The 27,651-nt window shown below is 42.4% G+C and overlaps 1 protein-coding gene across 2 annotated transcripts in view; it reads right to left on the reverse strand.

Moving 5' to 3' along the window:
• EYA2 (EYA transcriptional coactivator and phosphatase 2) overlaps positions 1-27,651 on the reverse strand; it is a 169,000-nt gene that overhangs the window by 35,581 nt on the left and 105,768 nt on the right. Inside the window, exons 5-8 of one of the 2 annotated variants that reach the window (XM_073682688.1) lie at positions 22,092-22,208; positions 2,847-2,914; positions 2,181-2,358; positions 1,850-1,992 (exon numbers count right to left, since the gene is read on the reverse strand). In XM_073682688.1, coding sequence (XP_073538789.1) covers positions 1,850-1,992; positions 2,181-2,358; positions 2,847-2,914; positions 22,092-22,208 — 506 coding nt within the window. The remainder of the gene's footprint in view (positions 1-1,849; positions 1,993-2,180; positions 2,359-2,846; positions 2,915-22,091; positions 22,209-27,651) is intronic. The other variant, XM_073682689.1, reaches the window with a different exon arrangement.

A 27,651-nucleotide genomic window follows, 5' to 3' on the forward strand; every position in this document is an offset into this window, starting at 1 on the left:
CCATCCCAGTCTCCAGACCTGAATATCATTGAACATCTGTGGGATCATTTGAAGAGGGCTGTCCATGCTCGGCGACCATCAAACTTAACTGAACTGGAATTGTTTTGTAAAGAGGAATAGTCAAAAATACCTTCATCCAGGATCCAGGAACTCATTAAAAGCTACAGGAAGCGACTAGAGGCTGTTATTTTTGCAAAAGGAGGATCTACTAAATATTAATGTCACTTTTCTGGTGAGGTGCCCATACTTATGCACCTGTCAAATTTTGTTTGAATGCAGATTGCACATTTTCTGTTAGTACAATAAACCTCATTTCAAGGCAGAAACATTACTGTGTCCAACAGTTATTACATATATCAAACTGAAATAGCTGTTGCAAAAACACCATTTTTTATAAAACATTAAGCTTAAGATTAATAGGGGTGCCCAAACTTTTTCATATAACTGTATATATATATATATATATATATATATATATATATATATATATATATAATGACTTGTTTAATAATTTTTCTTTTTAATTCAGGCATTCACTACTTGTCTGGATGTCAGGGAAGCAAAAAAAAAGTCTGCAGCTTTCTGATGTGCTTTGTGCTTCAATGTATACCCATTTTCGAGACCTCTTCTTGCGGTCAACGAGAAAGGTGCATGTTACATTCTATGGAAAAATGCAAGAGCGCAATAGGGTCTAATCCAATTAATAAATGTTACATAAAAGTATTAAAAACTGCTCACCTAGTAGGGTTGTGTGGGACACAACACCTATAAAGCCTGGACTCCAAATGCTAAAGCTTCCTATGGATATGTCAGAGATAGATGCTGGGAAAGGAAGTTGCTTCTGCGCCCTCTGGAGTCACGACAAACCATTAGTATGGTTAAAAATGTAGGTTTATTGTCTACGCGATTCAGAGTCCACCGACTCCTTCCTCAGGATAACCATACATAACATAACATATGTACCATACATAACATAACACCTTCCTCAGGACAACCATACATAACTGGTGTTATGTATGGTTATCCTGAGGAAGGAGTCGGTGGACTCTGAAACACGTAGACAATAAACCTACATTTTTATCCATACTAATGGTTTGTAATGACGCCAGAGAGCGCAGAAATAACTTCCTTTCCCAGCATTTATCTCTGACATGTTACATTCTGGCACACTGTAGGGCTATGTTCACACAACCATATTTTCAGTCTGCAAGCTGTCCATGACATAAGCTGACTGCACTCCGACAAATGTTATTCAATAGGGCTGTTCAGATGTCCATTTTTATTTGTTTTTTTTTCACGAACTGAATGTCCACGTGAAAAAAAAATGACATGCTATAGCCTCTGTTTTTCGGATGAGACTCCCCTGTACAAGCCTATGGGTTCACGAAAAAAAAAAATCAGATTCTATATGGATCATTGTTATAGCATCTAATTTTTTTCCATTCTTTAACATAGGAAGCTGCATATGGTTTTGAAAATTTTAACAACAGCTGATGTAAAATCACACGGATGACAATATGGATGAAAGCCGGCTAAGTTTTCTGGAAAAAAATTGGTCAATTTTTCATACGCTCGTCTGACACCGGCCTTAACTTTATAGTGTCATCTAGAAATCGAATGCCTGTTTTGGCATAATTGGGTCTTTAGCCAAAAGTCTGAGCAAAACCCTAAAACTGCATGTGATACCAGTCATCCGCTTCATTGTTTAGCCTCTGAAATGTCTGTCAACTTAGATCGAGTAAAGAACCAAAAGGGTTAACATCCAACCAGTCAGATCTTTGTTTTCCTTCATGTTCATGGAATTAGATTGATGCAATGTTCTGCTGGTAGAAGATGCTGATTTATGTACCTCAATCTCATTGTCCACGGTAGGAGAAGGGTCGTTGTTTCGTTTAGACCTTCCTCGTAACTTCACGTCAGATCCTCTGTGTTGTCGGTCTGTTTCAGAATCTTTCACTGGCGTGGAGGGACCATTGTGAGTGTTATAGTCTCCTGTGGAAAAGTAAAGAAACTCGGCTAATAGAAAGGAAAGCAGAACGACTGGTAGTGATGTGATCCCTCAGACTGGTGCATACCCCTGAGTACACTGATGATTTGGTGTAGATCGGCTCACACTCATGTCATACACCACGCATATATCTGCATTCGGTCCGGCCGGCTCTCTGCCATGTAGGACTCACCTGACAGTGACTCTGAGCTCTGGTTGGAGATGTGGTGAGATGATTCCTGCAGGGAGTAGGTGGTGGTGGGGATGGCGCTTGGACTGATGTTGTTACTGGGGACATACGGGGAGTTGTAGGATGTGCTGTAGTACTGTGCGTATTGTCCTTGGCTGAACCCGGGATACGATGAATATTCCTTAAATTGCATTGAAGAGAACACAGGTCTCACATGATAAAGCAAGGGCACAGGTAGCAAATATATTATTAAATACTAAGAATAAGGCTATAAATTATCATTACAGAATTACAGTCGATGGATTGTTTTCCCTTGTCAACTTCTTGCCATTATCTCACCATTACCAACTTTTTGCATTTTCCTTGTGCGAACCTAAAATTAACTTTATAATATCCATTACATAATTACTATGGTTGGAAACAGACACATGTCCATCAACTTCAACAAGAAGAATTGGGGAAATGTGACCACGAATACCCCAACTGGTTATAAAATGATAGTGACTATCGTGAGCAGGGGCATAACTTGAAAATCAGGGGCCCTAGTGCAAAAAAATTCTTAACAGGGCCTCCAGCCATCATAGGTCATTAATAGTATTAGTCTTCTTCTAGGTTCCAAGGCCTGGGTGCGACTGCAGCCCCTGCACCCACTGATTGTGAGTGTCTTACCTGATGTAGACCACTGAAAGTGCTGGCGTTAGTCAAACCGTTAGTGCCCTGGTAGAGACCTGAAGGACCTGCAAGAAAACAACACAATACTATATGATTAACTGAAGATGATTAACACGAGGCCAAGAGTTTATGTAAAAGCATAAAGAACAGGTAATAAATGTAGGTTCTTAGGGGTCTGACAACTCGCACCCCCACAGATCATAAGAATGGAGGAGATAAAGGTCCCAGTGTGCATGTACTGGTAGTGAATGTGTCTGACCACTACCCCATTCACTGTCTGGTGGAGTGGTGGTCTCACATGCTAACTTCTGCACCATTCCCAGTTGATTTTCGACAACCTTCTTCTCTTGATCAGTGAGAGGTATCAGCTGATGGATTACGCATTCATCATTTATCCAGAACTCTTCAATAATTCTCATCATTCACATTGTAAAATAAGATAACAGTATGCTCTTATGTCCATTATGTCGTTTTTATATTCGGGAGGCTGATATATTTTTACATGATATCCTACTCCATTTGCATTGTCACCATTCCCCAGTTCTGAGGTCTCTAACTCTGCAGGAATTAGCTTGCTGCAACTTCAAAGCCCGATCACCCTGGAGCTGGGGGTGAGCACAACGTGACCTCACTTTTAAGATTCTTCAAGACAGAACCCCATTGAGCAAAAGGAGAAGACGTCAGATTGTCTGAAGTGGAGATGACCTGCACATGGTACTGGCTGCGGAGCAAAGAGACACTATGTTTTAGCAATGCCAATATCCAGATACTTATACAACTGGGACAATTTGAGGTGTCCCATGGTTTAGGGTGCATTTACTTTCTATAATTTGGTTTGGTCTAGTGGATCAAATATAGGGATCAGTAGGGAAAGGTTAACTCTTTGGGACTAGAAACGATCATGCATTGTGGTTGTGTATGCACCCATTCTCTTTATCCTTTCCCATTCCTCGGTTGGACATTTGTCTTTTTTCAACTGTATTAACTATGTAACTATGGAATAGAAAGTATTATTTTTCTCCTATAAGTAATAGTAATTCATTATACTGGTAATAGTTACATAGTTAAAATGGTTGGAAAAAGGTAAATGTTCAACTAAAGGATGGGCAAAGATAAAGAGAAGGGGCACAAGACAACCACAATGCATGATCCAATCCACCCCATTGTGGTTGTGTATGTGCCCATTCTCTTTATCCTTTCCCATTCTTCGGTTGGACAGTTGTCTTTTTCCAATCAATTTAATTATGTAATTGAATTACTATTACTTATAGGAGAAAAATAATACTCCCTATCACATAGTTAATAGGGTTGAAAAAAGACATTTGTTCACAATGTTCAATCGAAGGATGGGAAAGGATAAAGAGAAGGGGCAAAAGCACAACCACAATGTATGATCCAATCTACCCCCCAAAAAACTAATATTTTCCTCCTGGTCCCAATTGTTGATCCATATTGGTTAGATCCCAGCTATGAGAGCTCTTCCTCCCAGGAGACAATGGCTTGTCCTTCAGTGATTCTTAATGGACTGAGTCTCCGCATCTTCTCCTTTTCCTTAAGATCCTGTTTGTTTTCATTCGAGATGCTGGATTAGCTGGGGAATGAACAGCTGAACAAACGCTGGCAGCCAAGGGCGATCACTCGGGGACAACTCTCACCCGCTGCCATGAGGCTCTGCTATCATTTGTAGCCTCAGCAAAGCGGACAGAAATGCAGGAGAGAACTCTTGTCATGGGGGCATCTGTAACGCTTCACCCCAGGACAATCAGTCTTATAAAAGCCCCATTGTCCCCCGGGCTGGTGATAATGTGCTTCTCTATGGTTTTATGATGCTGGCAGGAACTGCACCGCTTTGGGCAATTAACAGTATTTGTGCTTGGCAGGAGAAATCAGCACCGTATTCAGTTATAAATCTGTCATTCAACACAGGCAACACAGAGATTTATTTACTTTACAGGGATAAGACGTAAAAGGGGTTTATATGGAAAAAGAAGGGATTTACCCAGAATACCTGCACTCGTCAAGGACAAGGATATAAAGGTATATGTACATACACATTGTACATATGATCACAACGCCATCATATTATTTTGTGATGTCAGTGACAGGTGGAGGGGCTGTGACAACCTCACGTTTAAAGTAGAGGCAGGTTGTCAGCAGTAACAGAACAGAAGTTGCTGATCACAAAGTATTTATATTACTAATTTATAATATGCATACAGCCTTTTCAGAGAGATAGTGTCTCCTACAGACAGTAGCAATCCTAAAAGTCAATATCGACTCTTTAAAGGGAATCTGTCAGTGGGATCAACCCTTCTAAGACGTCTATATAGACATGCAGGTCATAGGAAATTGAATAAAATTATACCTTGATGTTTTATTCCAGAGAAATCCACATTTTTCTTAATATGTAAATGAGCTGTTAAGATCTATGGGCCGGACATAGATCTCCCTGAGAATTTGCCTCCAGAGCTTATATTAAATGAAAGAGGTAGTTACCAGTGTAAGACATGTAATGACTGACAGTCTGCTCTCCTGATCTACATGTCTCACACTGGAAATGCCCACTTTCATTTAAAATAAGGTCTGGAGGCAGATTCTTAGGGAGATCTATGTCTGGCCCATAGATCCTAACAGCTCATTTACATATTAAGAAAAACGTGGATTATGCTAGAATAAAACATCGAATTGCAGATATCAAGGTATCATTTTATTCAGCTTCCTATGACCTGTGTGTCCATACAGTGTCGGACTGGGGTGTCTGGGGCCCACAGGGGGAATTGATCCTCGGGGCCACCCTACAGCAATATGTAAATATCTGTTATCCGCTATCCCTGTTATAGTGGAGAGTCGACTGTAAATCGCAGGCGGCTCCTTCACATCTACTGTGCACATACTATAACTGGGATGTACAATTCCGGTAGTTCACATTATAAGGACTTCTTTGGTTAAAACAAGTTATCACCGATCCATGGGCTCCGCAGGATAATTGATAACTTATTGATCATTTGGGTCCGAACATTGGAAAACCACCTATCGGAAGAATGTGGAAGTTTTATCTCTGACAGGACACTTATCCCCATTTTAAAATGGAGCTGCAGGTGGGACGTCTGACCGCAGCCTCCTTCATTCTCTTTGGGGCTTCCAGAAAAAAAAGAACAGCCACTGAGGGAATGAATGGATCAGTGGTCAAGTCGCACATGACCTCCAGTCTAATAGGGGGGTGGAAAGCTCTACATTCTGCCAATTGGGTCCCAGCATTCAGACCCCCACTAATCAATAACTTATCACTTATCCTGTGGAGAGGTGATTACTTGTTTTCCCCAGAGAACCCCTGTAAGTGCATCTTGTTCCAAGTATTTAATAACTAATGGAAATAAAGAATCTTCTCCTAATTAATATCAGAGAGAACAAATGACCGCCATACACAATGCAATCTACTATACCAACACCAATAGTACCACATACAAGGGAGAAATACCGCCACACCGTGGCCAGACCAGATATTACCAGCTTATAACGACCAAATAATTCCACATACTAGGGAGAAATACTGCCACATCATGACCAGACCACATATTACCACCACATAGTGACCAAATAATACTACATACAAGGGACAAATACTGCTACACCATGACCAGATCACATATTACCACCACATAGTGACCGAATAATACCACATACAAGGGACAAATACCACCACACCATGACCAGACCACATATTACCACCATATAGTGACCGAGTAATACCACATACAAGGAACAAATACTGTCACACCATGGCCAGACCACATAGTGACCGAATAATACCACATACTGTACAAGGGAGAAATACCACCACACCGTGACCAGACCAGATATTAACAGCATATAGCATCAAAATAATTCCCCATCATTGCTCTCCCCCACCTCCTCCATCATTGCTCTCCCCCATTCCCCATCATTGCTCTCTCCCATTCCCCATTATTGCTCTCCCCATCCCCATTATTGCTCTCCCCATCCTCATTATTGCTCTCCCCATCCACATTATTGCTCTCCCCATCCCCATTGCTCTCCCCCTCTACATAATTGCTCTCCCCATCCTCATCATTGCTCTCCCTATACTCATCACTGCTCTCCCCCATCCCCATCATTGATCTCCACCAACCCCATAATTGCTCTCCCCATCCTCATCATTGCTCCCCCATCCCCATCATTGCTCTCCCCATCCTCATCATTGCTCTCCCCCATCATTGCTCTCCACATCCTCATCATTGCTCTCCCCCTCTCCATAATTGCTCTCCCCATCCCCATCCATCATTGCTCTCCCCATCCCCATCATTGCTACCCCCATCCCCATCATTGCTCCCCCCATCCCCATCATTGCTCTCCCCATCCTCATCATTGCTCTCCCCCATCCCTATCATTGCTCTCCCCATCCCCATCATTGCTCTCACCACCCTCATCATTGCTATCCTCATCATTGCTCTCCTTATCCTCATCATTGCTCTCCCCTTCTCCATCATTGCTCTCCCCATCCCCATCATTGCTCTCATCATCCCTATCATTGCTCTCCCCCTCTCCATCATTGCTCTCCCCATCCTCATAATTGCTCTCCCCATCATTTCTATCCCTATCCCCATCATTGCTCTCCCCATCCCCATCATTGTTCTCCCCATCCCAATCATTGTCTCCCCGTGTATTAGTTAAAAAAAAAATCCAACACTTACTTCTCTGCTCGTTCCCCGCAACATCCTCATTGTTGGCAACTTTCTCCCTGACACAGGCCCACGCTGCATGATGATTTCATCAAGCCGCACGTGCCTGTGTTAGGGAGAAAGCGCCGGGCAGGAAGCAGAGGACGGATCACTCAGCTCCGCTGCCATTTTCCTCCTGTCAGCATCGGAGCTGGAGGGATCGCTCCCTGCCTGCCACACCTGATGAGGGCAATCTGGCCATGGGCCCCCCGGAGCCTTGGGGTCCAAGAAGCAGGCCAGATTGCCCTCACTATTAGCCGCCTTGAACCTCCAGGCCCTGGTGTAGGTGCTCCGGCGGTATGTCCGCCCCTGCGTCAGCCGCCGGCCACTGATAGGTCGGCGGCCCTGTTAACCAGCAGGCCCCAGTGCATCCAGCTCCGGTATCCCGTTGCCCCAGTCCGACCCTGTGTCAATATAGACAGCATAGAATAGTTGATCCTACTGACAGATTCACTTTAAAGGGCCTTGCCACATGACTTAGTATAAGAAGCCCATCAAGAAACTCCATTTGCAGACACTTTCGGGGTGTTTATCCCTCATCAGTTCAAAGCAGGATAACCGAATTGGCTGGGTGAGAGCCTACCGTCAGGGTTTCTAAGGGGTAACATTTCAGATTGTGTAGCGCACCAGGTTGGCATAGTGAGGCTTATAGGCCATGTTATGCTTCCATGAGAACTAAAATATACAAATCTCCCTACTCCAACTTGGTGCTATCCACAAGGAGAAACATTACCTTTTAGACTTCCTGTCAGGGACCTCTCACCCAGCCAAACTAATCCTCCTTCTTTGCACTGATGAGGGGCAAATGACCCAAAATAAATGTCTGCAATTGAAGTTTTTAGTTTGACTTTTTATCGTGTCATGTAGCAAGGCCCTTTGACTTTTAGGATTTCTATATCTTATAGGTGCACTGTTCCTGTCCTTTTCCTCTCTGAAGAGGCTATTTGCTTTTTTACGTTCCCAGGGGAGCATTGCATGGCCTATAAGTCTCCTTACGCTAACTTGGTATTATATTATAGTCAGTCATGTCAGTAATATGGCGGGTCTGTGACAACCTTTCTGACACGATACTGAGGCTGGTTGTCAACAGTAATAGATGAATAGCTGTTCCTTTAGTATAAGGTGTGCGGATCTAATGTCACATGTAATTATATCATTATTATATCAGTGATGTCAGTAATGGGCAGCGAGGCTGTGACAACCTTTTGGACATGACATAAGGGCTGGTTGTCAGCAGTAACGGATGATATAGCTTTTCCCATAGGACAATGTGTGTGGATTGGAGCAGGCCAGTATGATTGCTGTGCTCAGGAGAACATAGAATGAACGATCCCTTATTTTATCATACATTGATTTTTTTTGCTTTACCAGCTGCATGAAAAATGTCAGAAACACAACACAATTTGCAAAAAGTCGTGTTTCTAATTAAAGAAAAGAGCAGAGATTTTAGAGATTGCCCTGCGCCGATGAGAGCAGACTCCGGAGACGAGCGCTCGGCGCGGAGTACATTCTGTTAGGATGCTGTGTGATTCTGGACGCTCTCCACCCTGGTAATGACAGATTGGAGCAGGCTGCTTTCCCTCTACACATCGTTCTGACTGGGATGTACCTCTGTATATAGAGATTAGCAGAGCGAGGAACTTTTCCTCCAGTCCGCACGCAACACAGGGCCCTATACAAGTCTTTCCTTACATCAGGTCACTAAATTGCTGCATGCACTTGCTGCTAATATACTACATGGTACCAGAGCTCTACTGTACAAGCAGATCTGGTACCTGGGCATCTCCGTCAAGGAGTGAAACACATCGCTGTAATATTTCTGGAAAGGATAGGATGGAGGAAACCAAAGCAGTGGAGTCCGTACAGCAAAGCGGGATCTCGCGCACCATTATTTGTGAAGCATTAATTGTACTGTAGGACGTGTGATTTGACCCCTAACAAATGAGGCCTCCATATACCCGCAGGACTTTCTCTGGGGCTTAAGATTCAGCTATGCCGCCATAATCTTAGACTAAATCTAATGTAAACCATATGTGCTGTAAAAAGACGGGGGGAAAAAAAAGAGACTTATTTTATGGAGAGTTTGGTTTTATGAAGCAAACCTGGAAAGACTTTTTTTTTCTTTACTAGATGCTCAGTGAATGAATATTACATATATATGTGTAAAGTGCTGATAGCCACATGCCCATTTATTTATTGTGCTTAGCACCATCATATTCCGCAGCATATTACAGACATCATTGCTGTTCCACCCATTGGGACTCACAATCTAAATTTCCTATCACTATGTCTTTGGAGGGTGAGAGGAGAGCGGAGTTTTCGGAGGAAATCCATGCAATCACGGGGAGAACATACAAACTCCTTGCAGATGTTGTCCTTGATGGGATTTGAACCCAGGACCCCAGCGCTGCAAGGCTACAGAACTAACCACTGAGCTGATTATTACAAGTACCCATCACAGATACTAAAGAGACAACTAAACATTATGTTTTTTTACCTTGAGAAAAGTGGCGAAATGCGTTGGAACAATAAAGAGCCATTTTGGAGCACAAAAGGCTTCTCATTTACCGCAGCACATACCATTCAACCTGATAGCATCCTCCTCTACTAAAGAGACAACTATTCTCATTTTCCCCTGATCTAATGAGCGTTGTGACATTATTTGTGACCTGGAAATGTAACGGATAATAGAATTGGCTACCTGTAAGCGTTGTATTATGGCGGTAATCATTATATCATCATTATCCAAACCCCCTTATCCATTTATCCAGCTTCATCTACACCGTAGACCGCAAAGCCAAACATTGAGTCCCCTGCAACTATAGACAACAACGCTACTGCTGAGGATTGGGTCGTCCATGCCCGGTAAAACAAGTCAGATGTCGGCTGCGTTTGCCGGGAGATGTTTTGGAGGATGGGGGGGGGGAGAGATCTGGCTCGCTATCAATTACTGCACATTGCATTTCTTTAAAAAACACAAGTGGGTTTCACTAGATCGGATCTGCAGCCACCATGGCTGTTTTGCATTAATACGAGGTCACAGGTTAAATACAGCAGAAGCAGAGGAATTTTTCCTTCAGTTTCATTTATTCAATGTGCCTGACTGAGGGTTCTGCCACAACACGGGCGCTCACAGGAACTGCCGGGTTAAGTAACTTGCGGAGACCCGTAAAGTTAGTGTCAGGGGCTGATTTTAAAAGGAGACGTCAATTCTCTGGCTGAGGAGACGCACCGCTGGCAGCGCAGCCACAAGAGGATGCAGAGCGCTAAAATCAGGAAAAGTAGGAAGTAATGAAGTAGGAAGGAGAAGTCCACCTTAGATACAAAGGTCAGACCCAAATCATCAGTTAGTTGGCTTTAAGGTGGCTGCAGATGAACGTATGAAAAATCGTCCCAGTTTTATCCAGAAAACTCAGATGATTTGTTTTCTAATTTTCATCAGATTTTCGTGCATGTGCCATCCATGTGTCCATTTTGTTACGTCTGTGTGTGATCCATTTTCATAAAAATCAGATAGCACACGTCCAATATATATGCTCGTCTGCATGATCCCTTAATTTAAGAGACTGTTCTAAGGGCTAGATTCAATGTAGATCATTTTCTTTTTTTTAGTTATGCAGATATACTATTACATCACATTTTAGCTTACTGTCGGAACCAGAGCTGCATTCATAATTCTGCTTATTTCCCTTGGTTCATCTAAATTCAGCATGGTCTTGTGACCAGGCAGATCAGAGCCAACTGCTCCATTATAAACTCGAATAAAGCACTGCAAAAAAACAAAACTCTTACAACCTGTGATGCAGCTCTGGATGTAGCTGCAATATAATCCTTTATGTCAAGGTATGAGACAACGGCTTAGTCTTAAAATAATCGGCATCTGTACTCCCAGGATCCACTGTGTTTTAGTAACAGGAAGTCAGTGGCCAATTAGGCCTTTTTTGGGTGAAAAATCCATTGCGTATTATAGCAGCAACAAAGGACAGCCGAAAAAAGATCTAAAAAAAATAAAAATAAAATAAACAGCAGCGGAAATTGACCTTTTGTGAGGATTTTTACAGTTTGCAATGAGAAGAATGTGAAATCTTAGGAAGAAAATTTGCAAAATGTGAACAAACCAACTCTACATGTCATTAGAGAATGACGTGATGTCAAGATCAGTGCAAATCAGCACGTAAAAAAGTTACTTAGTGCTGTGTGCGAACTAAAACTTTGATAGTAAAAATTAGAGCAAAGTTAAATCGCATGATTAAAATCAGATGATAATATGTACCGCTCCAATGCAATGCAGTTATCACACCAGTATCGGCTGTAAATGGTTTCTGGTCAGATCCAATCTAAGTGTGTGACACTGATGCTACCAATAACGATAGGTGTGCCGTATAAGCTTGTGGCCCTGGGACCCAAATCTGGCTGTTACTGACAATAAGGCTGCTTTTATTTGCAAATTATATACATTTTTATATATGTCCCACATGTCCATACTCAGGATGATACAATTAAAGGGAATCACGCACCACCCACCGGGCTCAGGGAGAACGTCGCATTCTCCATAAGTGATCCCTGGGATTTTTCTATATGAAGTTGAATAGTTTACATATGTTTCAAACTTCTAAATATGCACAAGACCATCCCCACCCAAAACTTCCAGAGCAGAATTTTTACCCTCACCCCCACCAAAACCGGAGGGAAAGTAAAATTACAATGTCTTGATTGAATTAAAGCCTCTGCGCTCCTCGCCCTGCATAGCAAAGGCAGGCAGTGACCCTGTCAGGATGGGCCCCCCTCTGCCATCAATGATCTCCCACCCAGAGACACTCACCACTTTCTAGCATCAGTCAGAGTGGAGCAATCATAGAACCAGGATGATTGTGGTTTACTAGATGAAAAGAACCAGTTACCTCCACGTCTATGAGTTGGCCTCCACACGTAAGGCTTCATTCACACATTTCATTTTCTTTTTTTTGCGCACGAGAAACTGTTTTTCATCAAGGTGCTAGGTCAGATATTCAGCCATTTTTTGATTAATTTGTTTGTACCATCAGTGTGGTATCTGTTTTTATAGTATTTAAAAATAAAAACAAAAAAAAAAACCCTAAACTTCTCCTATCCATTAGACAGTAAAAAAATAAAAAACAGAAAAACAGCACTCGGCTAACGCATGGGTGGCATTCGAGTGCCATCTGTTTTTTTTTACATACCCATTAGCATGTTTGGGAGAGCTTGAATGCAAAACTAATTGGAATCAAACATATTTTTTTTTGGGCAGATAATTGGTATACAAAAAAAATTAATATGTGAACATGCCCATAAATTATAAATCTCTGACAGCGGCATTTAACTCGCACAAACTGGATGCGTGTCACTTACCCCGCCCATTGATGACCCCGTCACATGATCGCGGGTCACCGATGGGTTGGCATGACAACCCGGGGTCTGCAGCAGACCCCTGTGGTTGTCATGTCCAGATTGCTATGAGCGCCGCCCAGTGGTTGGCGCTCATAGCAAGTGAGCACATCTGCTGCATACAGGCGCCTGTATGCAGCAGAGCCGATCAGGCAAGTGCTGCTTCTAGTCTCCCATGGAGACTATAGAAGCAAGCAAAACATAAAAAAAAATGTTTTTAAAAATATTAAAAAAATAAAAAAAATCTAAAAGTTTAAATCACCCCCCTTTTGCCCCATTCAAAATAAAACAATAATAAAAACCCACATTTATTTGGTATCGCCGCATTCAGAATCGCCTGATCTATCAATCTAAAAAAAGAATTAATTCGGTCGGTAAACGGCGTAATGAGAAAAAAATTCTAAACGCCAGAATTACGTTTCTTAGGTTGCCTCAACATTGCAATAAAATGCAATAACGGGCGATCAAAACATCAGATCTACACCAAAATGGTATCAATAAAAACGTCAACTTGGCATGCAAAAAATAAGCCCTCACCCAGCCCCAGATCCCGAAAAGTGGAGACGCTACGGGTCTCGGAAAATGGCGACATTTTTTTTATTTTTTAGCAAACTTTGGATTTTATTTCACCACTTAAATAAAAAAGAACCTGTACATGTTAGGTGTTTACGAACTCAAGGACCTGGAGAATAATAATGGCAGGTCAGTTTTAGCATTCAGTGAACGTGGTAAAAAAAACAAAAAACAACTGCAGTTTGCACTTTTTTTGCAATTTCACCGCACTTGGAATTTTTTTCCTAATAGCCAGTACATGATATGGTAAACTCAGTGATGGCGTTCAAAAGTACAACTTGTCCCGCAAAAAATAAGTTCTCACATGACCATATTGACCAAAAAATAAAAAAATTATGGCTCTGGGAAGAAGGGGAGCAAAAAATGAAAACGCAAAAACTGAAAATGCTCCGGTCATGAAGGGGTTAAAAACAGGCAGTGAAATATTTAGCCTCACAAAAATAATCATTTGTGATCCCCTGTTGTAATGTCTGTATCCTCTCTTTTGATTCCTTCCCTGCCGAGGAGCTGTGGTATGATCAGACCATGTTCTGTACACGGTCAGACACAGCCATTACACAGTACACAGCAGGGGCACATTTATAAGATTATCTCAGCACAGCAACATTTTATTTATACACATCCAATTGTAGAATGTATTATTATTTTAAGATATAGTATTTAAAATGTACTTTGTTTGTTGGACAACCCCTTATAACTTGAAAATACAAGTAGTTTTCTTTTTATTTATAAAAATACAAAGGATCCAATATTTTATTATTTTTTTTTAAAAGAAATATATACATATAAAGTACAGACCAAAAGTTTGGACACACCTTCTCATTTAAAGATTTTTCAGTATTTTCATGACTATGAAAATTGTACATTCACACTGAAGGCATCAAAACTATGATTTAACACATGTGGAATTATATACTTAACAAAAAAAAGTGTGAAACAACTGCAAATATGTCTTATATTCTAGGTTCTTCAAAGTAGCCACCTTTAGCTTTGATGACTGCTTTGCACACTCTTGGCATTCTCTTGATGAGCTTCAAGAGGTAGTCACCGGAAATGGTTTTCACTTCACAGGTGTGCCCTGTCAGGTTTAGTAAGTGGGATTTATTGCCTTATAAATGGGGTTGGGACCATCAGCTGTGTTATGCAGAAGTCTGGTGGATACACAGCTGATAGTCCTACTGAATAGACTGTTAGAATTTGTATTATGGCAAGAAAAAAGCAGCTAAGTAAAGAAAAACAAGTGGCCATCATTACTTTAAGAAATGAAGGTCAGTCAGTCCGAAAAATTGGGAAAACTTTGAAAGAGTCCCCAAGTGCAGTTGCAAAAACCATCAAGTGCTACAAAGAAACTGGCTCACATGAGGACCACCCCAGGAAAGGAAGACCAAGAGTCAACTCTGCTTCTGAGGATATGTTGATCCGAGTCACCAGCCTCAGAAATCGCAGGTGAAAAGCAGCTCAGATTAGAGACCAGGTCAATGTCACACAGAGTTCTAGCAGCAGACACATCTGTTCAACAACTGTTAAGAGGAGACTTTGTGCAGCAGGCCTTCATGGTAAAATAGCTGCTAGGAAACTACTGCTAAGGACAGGCAACAAGCAGAAGAGATTTGTTTGGGCTAAAGAACACAAGGAATGGACATTAGACCAGTGGAAATCTGTGCTTTGGTCTGATGAGTCCAAATTTGACATCTTTGGTTCCAACCACCGTGTCTTTGTGCGACGCAGAAAAGGTGAACGGATGGATTCTACATGCCTGGTTCCCACCGTGAAGCATGGAGGAGGTGTGATGGTGTGGGGGTGCTTAGCTGGTGACACTGTTGGGGATTTATTCAAAATTGAAGGCATACTGAACCAGCATGGCTACAACAGCATCTTGCAGCGGCATGCTACTCCATCAGGTTTGCGTTTAGTTGGACCATCATTTATTTTTCAACAGGACAGTGACCCCAAACACACCTCCAGGCTGTGTAAGGGCTATTTGACCAAGAAGGAGAGTGATGGGGTGCTACGCCAGATGACCTGGCCTCCACAGTCACCAGACCTGAACCCAATCGAGATGGTTTGGGGTGAGCTGGACCGCAGAGTGAAGGCAAAAGGGCCAACAAGTGCTAAGCATCTCTGGCAATTCCTTCAAGAATGTTGGAAGACCATTTCCGGTGACTACCACTTGAAGCTCATCAAGAGAATGCCAAGAGTGTGCAAAGCAGTCATCAAAGCAAAAGGTGGTTACTTTGAAGAACCTACTAGAATATAAGACATATTTTCAGTTGTTTCACACTTTTTTGTTAAGTATATAATTCCACATGTGTTAATTCATAGTTTTGATGCCTTCAGTGTGAATGTACAATTTTCATAGTCATGAAAATACAGAAAAATCTTTAAATGAGAAGGTGTGTCCAAACTTTTGGTCTGTACTGTATATATTTTTTTTAAATAAAAAGAAAACTATTTGTACCAATAACCTTCAAGCTTAAGTTATTCCTTATGAAGTTTGCGATAGGACCTTCAGGCTACGGTCACAAGACCATATTTTAGTTTGAGTGCTGTCAGTTAAAAAAAACGGACAGCTCTTGGATCAAGGTTATTTAATAGCGCTGTTCAGATGACTGTTTTTTGTTCACTTACCACATGCCCACGTGAAATATAAAGGTTGGCCTCCACTTGGCTGGACTCCTCTCTTTCTGTTATCCACCAAATTATTATTTCAGCACATTACACGAGGAACCATTCTTTTTTTTCTCTCTGTTCCTATCTCTAATATGCAAGAGAAGCTTGGAACTTTTTTTCTTGCTTACTTGAATAACCGATGATAAAAACGAAAACACAGACCAAAAATAGATGAAAATCGGATCCAGAAAAAAAGAAAAAACAGAGACATCTGAATGAGGGTTTATTCAGGTTTGATTCTTAGTAATATCTTTAACTGGGTGGTACCTAATATTTCCACTACTACAGTTTGGGAGGGGGTCAACAAACTTTTTGTGAGTCCTGAATTTGTCACTAAACTGTGCAGATTTCCAGCCAAGAACATTTCTATTCTTGGAGAGCAAGCAGAAATCTTGAAAATGGTGAAAAACTGAAAACACAAAAACTTATGAGAAAGCTGCCGAATTTTCATTGCACAATTATAAAGCTGTATTTATATAGGACAAGGTAAAGTCTTTTCTTTTCTCGCAGAATTATTCTGACCCACCGCTAATATAAGAAAAGCAAGCCTGAAATACTCTCCAGCTAAAGGGTTAACTCCGAAAAGAAAAACTATTAGTGATTATTCAGGGTAAATGAACGTTCTCTAAGAGTCAGCGCAAAGCATCCACAACAGAGCCGAGGGGCACAGCTTTCCAAATGGCCCCAAATTACTCTGTCAACTGAAAGCCAGAGCCAAAGGCAGCACACATTCCCAGCCTGATTACCATCTCATAAGGTAGAAATATTACAAGTCGCTGTCATCCCCTGTGCTGTTCCTACTAGTTTTCTGAAGCTGGAAACTTATGGACTTCCAGAAATCATTAGCAGTGCGGCGACACGTTTTGGATTTATTGTGTTTTGGTCACTCTCTAGATGTTGTGCTGAAAATGATTAATAAACCGACAGTTTTTAAGTAAAAATGTTGTTTTTCCATCTCAAATCATTGCACTTTTTATATTTATTGCAGTTTTCTTTCTTAAAAAACGACATAAAAACCTCAATGATACTTTTCCATAGAAGTGGCCCATAAAATAATTCATATTGATTCTTCTGGGTCATCAGTAAGAATAGTTTAAAAAATAGAAGTGTTAATAGATTATTTTTATCAATTCACAAAATGCAAAGTGAATAAACAAAATCGAAAATCTAAATGAAATGAATATTTGGTGTGACCGTTGCTTTCAAAACATCAATTCTTCTAGGTATACTTGTACAAAGTCAGGGATTTTGTAGGATTACAGTCAGGTTTATGAGTATCCAATCATATCAAACACATAATAATGATCATCATTTTATATATAGGTTAAAATACAGTAAGTAACTGAAACTGAAACAGCTGGTTGGGACACTTAAAACTGGGTGAGAAACAGCCAAACTCTGCTATAAAGGTGAGGTTGTGGAAGCCAGTTTCATATAACAGGTTATAAACCATGGCAAGACTGAGCACAGCAGCAAGACATAAGGTAGTTATACTGCATCAGCAAGGTATCTCCCAGCCAAAGATTTTAAAGCAGATTGGGGTTTCAAGATGTGCTGTTCAAGCTCTTTTGAAGAAGCATCAAGAAATGGGCAATAGTGAGGATTGTAGACGCAGTTGGTTAACGAAACTTAGTGCAGCAGATGAATCACATAGTCTTTACTTCCCTTTGAAATAGGAAGACGTCCAGTATTCCAAAAGTTAAGAACTAGCAACAACCAAGTCAACCAGCTAAATCCATCTACTGTTCAGAAAAGTCTGTCCAGAAGTGGTCATCATGGTAGAATTGAGGCCAAAAAGCCATAACTTCTACATGGAAACAAGGTTAAGTGACTTAGCTATCCATGAAAACATAGTAGCTGTGGAGCAGAAAAATGGCAGCAGGTGCTCTGGACTGATGGGTCACAATGTGAAATATTTGTCTGGTGGCTGAAGGCCTAGGGATCGGTACAATAATGAGTGTCTGCAGGAATAGTGAAGCACGGTGGAGGGTCCTGCACGTTTGGGACTGCATTTCAGCAAATAGAGATGGTGGATTTGGTCAGGATTAATGATGTCCTCAGAACTACAACCACACATATAGCCAATGTCATTAAGAACTATCTTCAGCGTAAAGAAGAACAAGGAGTCCTGGTAGTGATGATACGGCCCCACAGAGCCCTGATCTCACATCATCCAGTCTGTCTGGGATTACACGAAGAGACTGAAGGATTTGCACAAGAGACATTCACAGAAGATCTGTGGTTAGTTCTCCAAGATGTTTTGAACAATCTCCCTTCAGAAACTGTGTGTAAGTATACCTAGAAGAACTGATGCTGTTTTGAAGGCAAAGAGCGGTCACACCAAATGTAGATATGATTTAAATTTCTCTTTTTTTTTAATTCACTTTGCATTTTGTTAATTGCTAAAAATAAATGAACACTTTTTTTTTTAAAGCATTCTTACTTTTCAACATTTTTTTCACACCTGCCTAAAACTTTTGCACAGAACTGTATATGTGTCTATGACCATCCGATAAACTGGCACCTGTTCTGATAATCTCTGATTGGAGGCATTGTGCTATATTCTTATGTGTTTATCTAGGGATACGATATATGAGATATTTCGCTATAAATGACAAATCACAGTGGCAGCGTTCACATACGCTGCATGTAAATATATGGTATGTGAATGTGAACTGTTCTGATGAGAGGCCGGAGAACTGCGGGAGGGGGGGAAGAGTGTTTTCTTTCAAAATAGTTTTTGTCTCCTCTTAAAAACTTCAGTCTCCATCAGGGGTTAAGAGTCAAATGCAGAGAACCCCCCATGGGATTCGGGTAAATATATAAATATGTCAGGGACTTTCAGCTGTCAATGGATTTCACTCCAAAAGGGGGCTCATCCCTGCAAGGCGGAAAAGGAAAATGAGGCCAAATCTATCGTAAAGCTTGATTTATGGAAAAATAAAGAAAGAAAGAAAATAATTATTTTTTCTGGTCGCTAGAGGGAATTTGCTTCTCCTGGTAGCAAAGGGTGAAGCCTTGCAGCATTACAGCGTGGGAAACGCACAGCATTTTTTGTCTTTGCTGCATACCTTAAAGGTGTAACCTCACCTCCAACCTGCTTAAAGGGACACAGCACCTAAAAATAAACATGACCCGTACACTCTTTAGGCCTCGAGCTACAAGAAAGGTCTTTGTGATGGACACACGGCAGATGATATATGCTAATACACATGTACGCAGCCGTTTACACTAAAAAGATTTTACAACTGGGGGAACATAGGCTCCGCCTCATTTTTTCGGTACAAAGTTTATCCTTGTGCACAATAGAATTTTTCACATACTGTTAATGAGGAGAAAAAATAAATATAAAAAATAAAAATACAGACTTGTCAATTTCCCTGACCCCCCGACCATTGCAGGATGAGCCCTGTGTGCAGCCCTTGGCCTGGTCACCCATCAGATCATAAGCTCCTGTGTGTAGCCAGTGGCACCGATGTGAAATCCTCAATAAATACCAAACATTTCTCAGCCAGAACAAAGTGTTTCTTGGGAAGGACTGGCTGGCAGAGGCTGTGGGTCTCGGACAGGACAAGTCACAGATTTTAGACTTAACGTCATGTTGGAGGATTCTGAGCATTCTTTTAAGACAGCTGAATGCTGAAAACAATAACTGAGCAATTAACCCATCCTCACCTCTCAGACTTCGGGCAATGTAATATCACTGCCAGCACGAGCCCTAAGGCCCCTCTACACATTAGACTAACATCGGCTAAACTCCGCTAGTCCAACAATCTAATGTGCATAGGACCTGCCAACTCTCCATGTCCATCGGACTGCCGATACTTTTTTTTTCGGCAAGATTAGCTGCCACCAGAGGAGTCTGGCAGCGGCTCTCTTGTAGAGCACACAAGAGCACTCGGCACAGTGACTGCTCCCTTGTTTGGAGGCAGAATCAGCCAAACCATTGTTAGTCCGACATCTATCTAAAGGGTATGGGGGCCTCTCAACTCTCTATATCCGATTTCTGACTGACTATTTTTTTGTTATTGGCAAAATGAGCCACTGCCAGAGGAGTTTGTCAGTGTGTGACGGGTGTGTCAGAGGTGACAGACAGTCGCCCTGCAGTTGGTTGCAGGAGATCTCTACGTTTGGTATTACAGACATCTTCTTAGAGGCTGGCAGTCTCTAGGACCCAGCGGCTACCTCCCTCTGGCTAATTGGCTCCCTGGCCTGGGTGTATAAATACCTGGTGTGTCTGAGAGGGAGGTGCCGGTGATATTCATTACTTCTTGTGAGGCTTTAACAAGAGTAGTACTTCGTCCTCTCTGGAGCTTGAGACTGTGTGGGCATTTGTTTGGAGTCGTCTAAAGCTAAGCAATTCCCCCCTCTATGTCTACCCTTGTTGTCTATAGAGTTTAGTGGAGATCGACTATTGCTCATCTCCTTCCTTCCCTAGCCTTAGCCATACGCCAGGGAAAGTTAGGGCGAGGCACGCGTGCGCCGATTGGTGAAGAGCCAATATAGGACGGTAGTTGAGACAGGGTGACACTAGACCAGACAAGGAGGTCTCCACTCCCCCCTTTCCCTAGTGTCTGGGCTCCCTTTCCCTCTTCCCTCTGTGTTGCACTAAGTCTTTCCCACTCCTTGCGTGACACAGTGGCTCTTTCACAGAGAATATGAGTGCTCGGCAGAGTGAGCGTTCCTGTGTTTGGGAGAGTTGGGAGAGATAGCTGCCGACCACATGATCGGCCAAACCATCATCCATTCAACATTAATTTAGGTTCGGTTTCGGACATTGATCCTTTTGTTTTGTAAGAGATAAGTCACCACCATAGGAGTCTTTCATCAGCTTTCTTGTAGCGAACACAGGCAGAGCAACGCTCCTGTGTATGGGAGAGTTAGTGCATGATCTGCCAAATCATTGTTCGTCTGTCATATATCTAAAGTGTACGGGGACCCCTCAACTCTCTCAAACCCCGCTCGGCCAACAATCTAATGTGTCTGGGGCCTCCCAACTCTTCCTGTCTGATTTTGGGCTATCAATCCTTTTTTTCCCTAAGGCCATGGCCCAACTATCAGTATTTGGTCAGTATTCGGTCAGCATTTTTTCTAAGGAGGGGAGACAAAACCAGGTGAGGAACAATCAGAGAAAAGGTATAATAGAAACAAGTCACCAATTCTGCATTCATCACCCACTCCTGGTTTTGGCTCCCACTCCTGAGAAAAAATATGACCGAATACTGACCAAATACTGATAGTGGGGCTGTGGCCTTAGAGCTAAGCTGCCATCAGAGATGTCTGGCAGCGTGTCTCTCTCAGAGAACACAAAAGCACTCAACAGAGTGACCGTTCCTGTGTATGGGAGAGTCGAGAAAGATAGCTGCCGGTCACACAATCGGCCAAACCAATCATCCGTCGAACATTTATCTATTTCCAATTTTGGACATAGATCCTTTTATTCTCTTAGAGATAAGCCACCTCCCCACCTCCAGAATGTCTAGCAGTGGCTCTCTCCTAGAGAACTCAGGAGCGCTCAGCCCAGCGAGAATTTTTGTATATGGGAGAGTCGGGAGAGATAGAAGCTGGCTGCACAATCGGCCAAACCATTGTTCATCTGACAGCTATCTAAAATGTATGACCCCTTAGAATTACAATCAATACAAATGAACTACAAGGGAAGCAATAGCAATGCACAGAGCCGATCACCTGCCTGTACCACAGAGGTGTCAGATGCACAGAGAAGACTACACTTCACTTACTCCCATGTTACAACCAAATGAAATAAAAAGCTGAATTCTCTTTAAAGAATCTAGGAAACCCACAGTTCTAATGTTCCTCAGATAACTCTATACCTCATGGCCGGCTGGGCACATACCGTGCATCTGATACGTGTACGGTGCCTGTCCTGGGGGTGGGGTGCTGAAACTGGAGCTATAGCTCAGGAACCCGCTCTGTCCGGGAGAGTGGCTTAGACTGTCTTCGGTTTTGATATCTAAAAAAGAAAGGACAGAAATAAACATGACTGATGTATTCAGTATGGTGGGACACATGGAAGACCAACATAGCAACGGGAAGGAAGTACAGGGTGAGGAGCAAATAACACGACCCTATGTGACTGCGGCATTTTACTGGAAAATCTCCACAAATATTTCTTTTCTAAGCCACGGACACAGCTAAAAAGGTACAACCTCCAAATAAATATGGGGAGAAAAAAGAGGGAAACTCTCAGGAGCCTAAATACATGACCTGGCATTAGAATGGCCTTTAATGTGCTTGTTCTTTAGAATGAATCATGTCCAAGAAGGAGGAACACCAGTCCTCATGGAAGAAACGCAACTTTCTGTGAGGAAACTCAACTACATTCACATGGTCCTAGTACGCAGCATGACGCACAGACTGGACGCGGGTGAACTCGACAGCCTGCTATATAGGCTATTGAGTTTGGATCAGGAGGTCTGTGCATTGTGGTCCATTTTTGGATGTGTGAATGTAACCTCAGGCCGAATTCACATGTCCATGTTTGTAAAGGACAACACATAAATGCAATGAGCATCACTCTATTCACTATTGTGGGCTATAACTTGCCCTTGTGCTTTCCATTGAAAAAGCAAATGGCACACGTCTGTGAAACACGGAAGTTTTAATGAGCCGTTAGTATGATTTTATCATTAATAAAAGGATTGGCCACTACTTTTTTTATTGGTGGCCCATCCTTAGGATAGGCCATCAATATCTGATCGGTGGGAATAAGACACCTGACACACCCACCAATGAGCTGTTGCTGGTAGTTCTCGGATGCTGGAAGAACACAGAAGCTTCATCCAAAATGTAGTGGACGTGGCTGGGTGCTATAGATTCACCGTCTATTCATTTGAACAGGGGGGTGGATATGCAGAATCAGTCCGGGGCCCTTATCAAAATTAAAGAGCTGCTGTGTTCCAGCAGCATCTGATAACTTCCGCCCACTGCAGTCAATACCTGATTGATGGGGGTGTTGGATGGCTCACTCTCACTGATCAGATATTGATGGCCTATCCTAATGATAGGCCACCAATAAAAAAAAAAAATGGTCAGCCTCTTTATTTTATATAGCACCAACGTATTCCACCGCACTGTACAGAAATCAGCATCGATCACATCTGTCCTTTTCCCCATTGAGGCTCACAATCTAAATTCCAAAAGAACGCAGTGGTATATATATATTTTTTCCTTAGTGTGGGAGTAAACCTGTACAAATACTGGGAGAACATACAAACATGCAGATGTTGCTCTTGGTCAAATATGAGCCCTCGTTTCCAGAGCCGCAGGGTGACCATGCTAACCACTGTGCCTCCGAGCTACTTTTGTATTTATTTTTTTGGCTAGTCTACCTAGCCCTATGAATAAAGTTGGCCATACACATTAGATGGCTGCCGGCCAATGGTATGGCCAACAGCCATCTCGGCCGTCTCTCCGATACACAGGAGCACTTGTTCGGCCGAGCGCTCCTGTGTTCTCTATGAGAAAGCCGCCACTAGACATCTCTGCCGGCGGCTTATCTCCAAAGTTACCAACAGTCCAAAATCGACATCTCCCCAGATAATCAGTTGTCGGAGGGGGGGCGGCTCCCATAAAAACTCATCAATTTTGGTGGGTTTGGATGACATTAGTCTAAGGTGTATGGGGGGCTTAACTGTTGATGTAGGAAAATAAACCCGAGCAGTAAACGTCTCCCCCGGCAATGTTGTATTGTGTCTAGGAAAAGGGGCTGAATTTACGTTGTCCTGTATGAGCAGAAACACCTCATTGTTGTGGATTAGCAGCCAGGTGGGAGACTTTCCCTCGCCCTGCATGAGCGGTGACCCTAATAGGTAATCTGCACGATTTATAAGCAACATATGGAGCTGCCATGTGTCCTACCCTGAAGACACAATCCAGTAGCAAATGGTTCCACTTTCACCTGCTCTATGAGAAACAACTGCTTGGTATTTTTCCCTGGAAACTTTCCAGTTCTCAAACAGCAGAACAACTCTGGAATAAAAATCCCTCCACGTATCAGCAGAAATAAAGGGACGGTCTGCAGCCTCCCATCACTGCGCTCCGCCTCATTAGGATTTATTATTTGCTGCTGCAATAGACTCGGAAACTTTACAGTCACGGGGTCACCCCTGATGGGAGCAAGATAACACGGCCAAGGGGGGGCTCCTCTCCTGTAATAACCAATATTATGTAAAGGCTTCCACTCAGTTCTTTATCTCCACCTAATATTTCCTGCAGGACCCCCACGTCCTCTCTTACACGTATTACCACCACATCTGCTAGTAATTCCCTATTGCACGTCTCCACAACAAGCCACAAACAGGAAAAATGCACGAGGAATCAATTGACACACGTGGACGTCAGTCATGGCTTCACAATGAGGTGTCCACACACAGTCATCCACAGTGGTAGTAAATATCTTAATTATGTAGCGTTCACCATTTATACTGGGCCACCTTCACACACATACAGCATCGACTCCGGGGTATACCAACTATATGAATGTCTGGATATTTAATAACTTTCAGAATATTTACAGGAATTCAATATTTTCGATAATGAAATAAACATAATATTTCTTCGAGCTGAATGGAACCTGCAGTGTAAAGGATAGATTTTTTTTTATTCCAAACATTTAGGCTAGGTGCGCACATTCAGTATTTGATTGCAGAAATTTCTGCAAGGTTTCTGCATCTCTTGGCAGCAAAAACACTGCGGCAAAACCACACTTTTTGCCGCGATTTTGATGCATTTTTTATGCGCTTTTATGCGCATGTGTTTTGATGCGTTTTTGTACAGCAATGAATGCTTTTTGAAGCGAAATAAAGATATTAGAAAAAAGAAACGTGGGACATCGCTTTAACCCTTGGATTACTGTCAGACCTGTGGTGAGTATATTGGTTCATTTAAATGATTAATGAATTTGTCTGTTTCTCAGTTATTCTCACTGTGTGTGTTTATTTAACTCTTAACTTAGTAATGAGGGTATCTGTCTGACACCCTCTTCATTACTAAAGCTAGGGTTAGGTGTCAGCAACACCTAACCCCATTAAAGAAGTTGTCCACTACTATTGAAAATGCCCCCAATGTATTTAAACTGTGGAGAGAAGATTTTTTCTAATTACCTTCCCTTCTCTTTATTGCCTGTGAGCGGCGCGATCGCTGACCGCTCACAGGCATCACGTGCAGCTGGCTCTGACTCGGTTAACACCCACACCCCAGGATCCACCGTGGGGAGCATGTCACTGAGTCACACCTGACTTGACATGACATCAGCGGAAGCCAAAGCCGGCTGTAGCCGGGGGGGGTCACGTGATGCCTGTGAACGGTCAGTGATAGTGTGGCTCACAGGCAATAAAGACAACGTAAGGTAATTAGAAAAAATCTTCTCTCCACAGTTTAAATACATTGGGGGCATTTTATATAGTAGTGGACAACCTCTTTAAGCCTAATCCCATTACTCCTAATGCTGCACTTGTGTTGTCAGTTACATAAGGATCCACCACATGTAATGACATTTCAATCGTTCAAAATCTGCAGAAATTGACATGCTGCGGGTGACTTTGGGTACGTGCCCATGATCAGGATATGCTGCGGGTTTGACGCTGCGTATTTATGCAGCGTTAAACCCGCAGCAGCCAGATGTTATAGCATAGTGGTTGGGATTTCTAGAAATCCCATATCCACTATGGGTGCATCTGAGGCTGCGGGATCACCAGCGGACACTGACATGCTTCACATCTCTCAGGACAGCAGCATGTCAATTTCTCTTGCGGAGTCGCTAGTCTCCGCAACAGAAATCTGACCATTAGAATATATTGAATGCGGTAATTCCGCATGGTTCAGTGAACACATGCGGATTTACCAGAGTTCAATAGAACGCAGCGTCTTGGACGCAGCAAAAATATGCTGCGTCCAAAGCCCTGCTATGTCCAGATCATGGGCACATACCGCTAAATTAAAAAAATGGCTTGGGCTCCCGCGTCATTTTCATAACCAGCAGAGGGAAAGCCAACCACTGGGGGATGATATTACTAACCGGAGAAGGGGCCATTAGCCAAAAATGTTCCTTGGCTATTAATAACAACCCACAGATGTTTGCTTAGCCTTTATTGGCTAGATTACATGGGGACCCCAGGAAAAAATTGACGTAGGGTCCCCCTATAAAATCTAACCAGCAAAGACTAGGCAGATAGCTGCGGGCTGATATTAACCCCTTTACAGCCTGTGACGTATTAGTACGCACAGGCTGTAATCCCCCGGTTCAGTGAGGGCTCCGGCGGTGAGCCCGCACTGAACCGAGCACATGTCAGCTGATTATTACAGCTGACATGTGCCCACAACAGCCGCGGGTGGAATCGCGATCCACCCGCGGCTGTTAACATGTTAAATGCCGCTGTCAATCTCCGACAGCGGCATTTAACGCGCACTTCCGGGAAGCGCGTCCTAAGCCCCGCCCATCGGCGACCCCCGTCACGTGATTGCGGGTCACCGATGGGCGGGCATGACAACCCAGGGTCAGCAGCAGAAACCTCAACTGTCATAAGCTGGTCGCTATGAGCGCCACCTAGTGGTCGGCGCTCATAGCACAGGACCATTTCTGCTGCATACAAGGGATCTGCTGATCCCCTGTATGTAGCAGAGGCGATCGGACAGTTGCTGCTTCTAGTCTCCTATGGAGACTATAGAATCATGCAAAACGTGAAAAAAAAAGGTTTTACAAATATTAAAAAAAATAAAAAAATATAAAAGTTTAAATCACCCCCCTTTCGCCCCAATCAAAATAAAATAATAATAAAAAAAACCTACATAGACATATTTGGTATCGCCGCGTTCAGAATCGCCCGATCTATCAAGATAAAAAAATAATTAATCCGATCGGTAAACGGCGTAACGAGAAAAAAATTCTAAATGCCAGAATTACGTTTTTTGGTCGCCGCAAAATTGCAATAAAATGCAATAACTGGCGATCAAAACATCCGATCTACCCCAAAATTGTATTAATAAAAATGTCATCCCGGCACGCAAAAAATAAGCCCTCACCCAGCCTCAGATCCCGAAAAATGGACGCTATGGGTCTCGGAAAATGGCACTATATATTTTTTTTTTACCAAATTTTGGAATTTTTTTTCACCACTTAAATAAAAAAGAACCTATACATGTTTGGTGTCTACGAACTCGTAATGACCTGGAGAATAAGAAGGGCAGGTCAGTTTTAGCATTCAGTGAACGTGGTAAAAAAATAAATAAAAAACCACTGTGGTATTGCACTTTTTTTGCAATTTCACCGCACTTGGAATCTTTTTCCCGTTTTCCCATACACGATATGGTAAAACTAGTAATGGCGTTGAAAAGTACAACTCGTCCCGCAAAAATTAAGCCCTCACATGGCCATATTTACCAAAAAATAAAAACGC

This window comes from Phyllobates terribilis, unplaced genomic scaffold (assembly GCF_046119375.1).
Source record: "Phyllobates terribilis strain yellow unplaced genomic scaffold, ASM4611937v1 Scaffold_5__5_contigs__length_657084704, whole genome shotgun sequence".
Lineage (NCBI taxonomy): Eukaryota > Metazoa > Chordata > Amphibia > Anura > Dendrobatidae > Phyllobates > Phyllobates terribilis.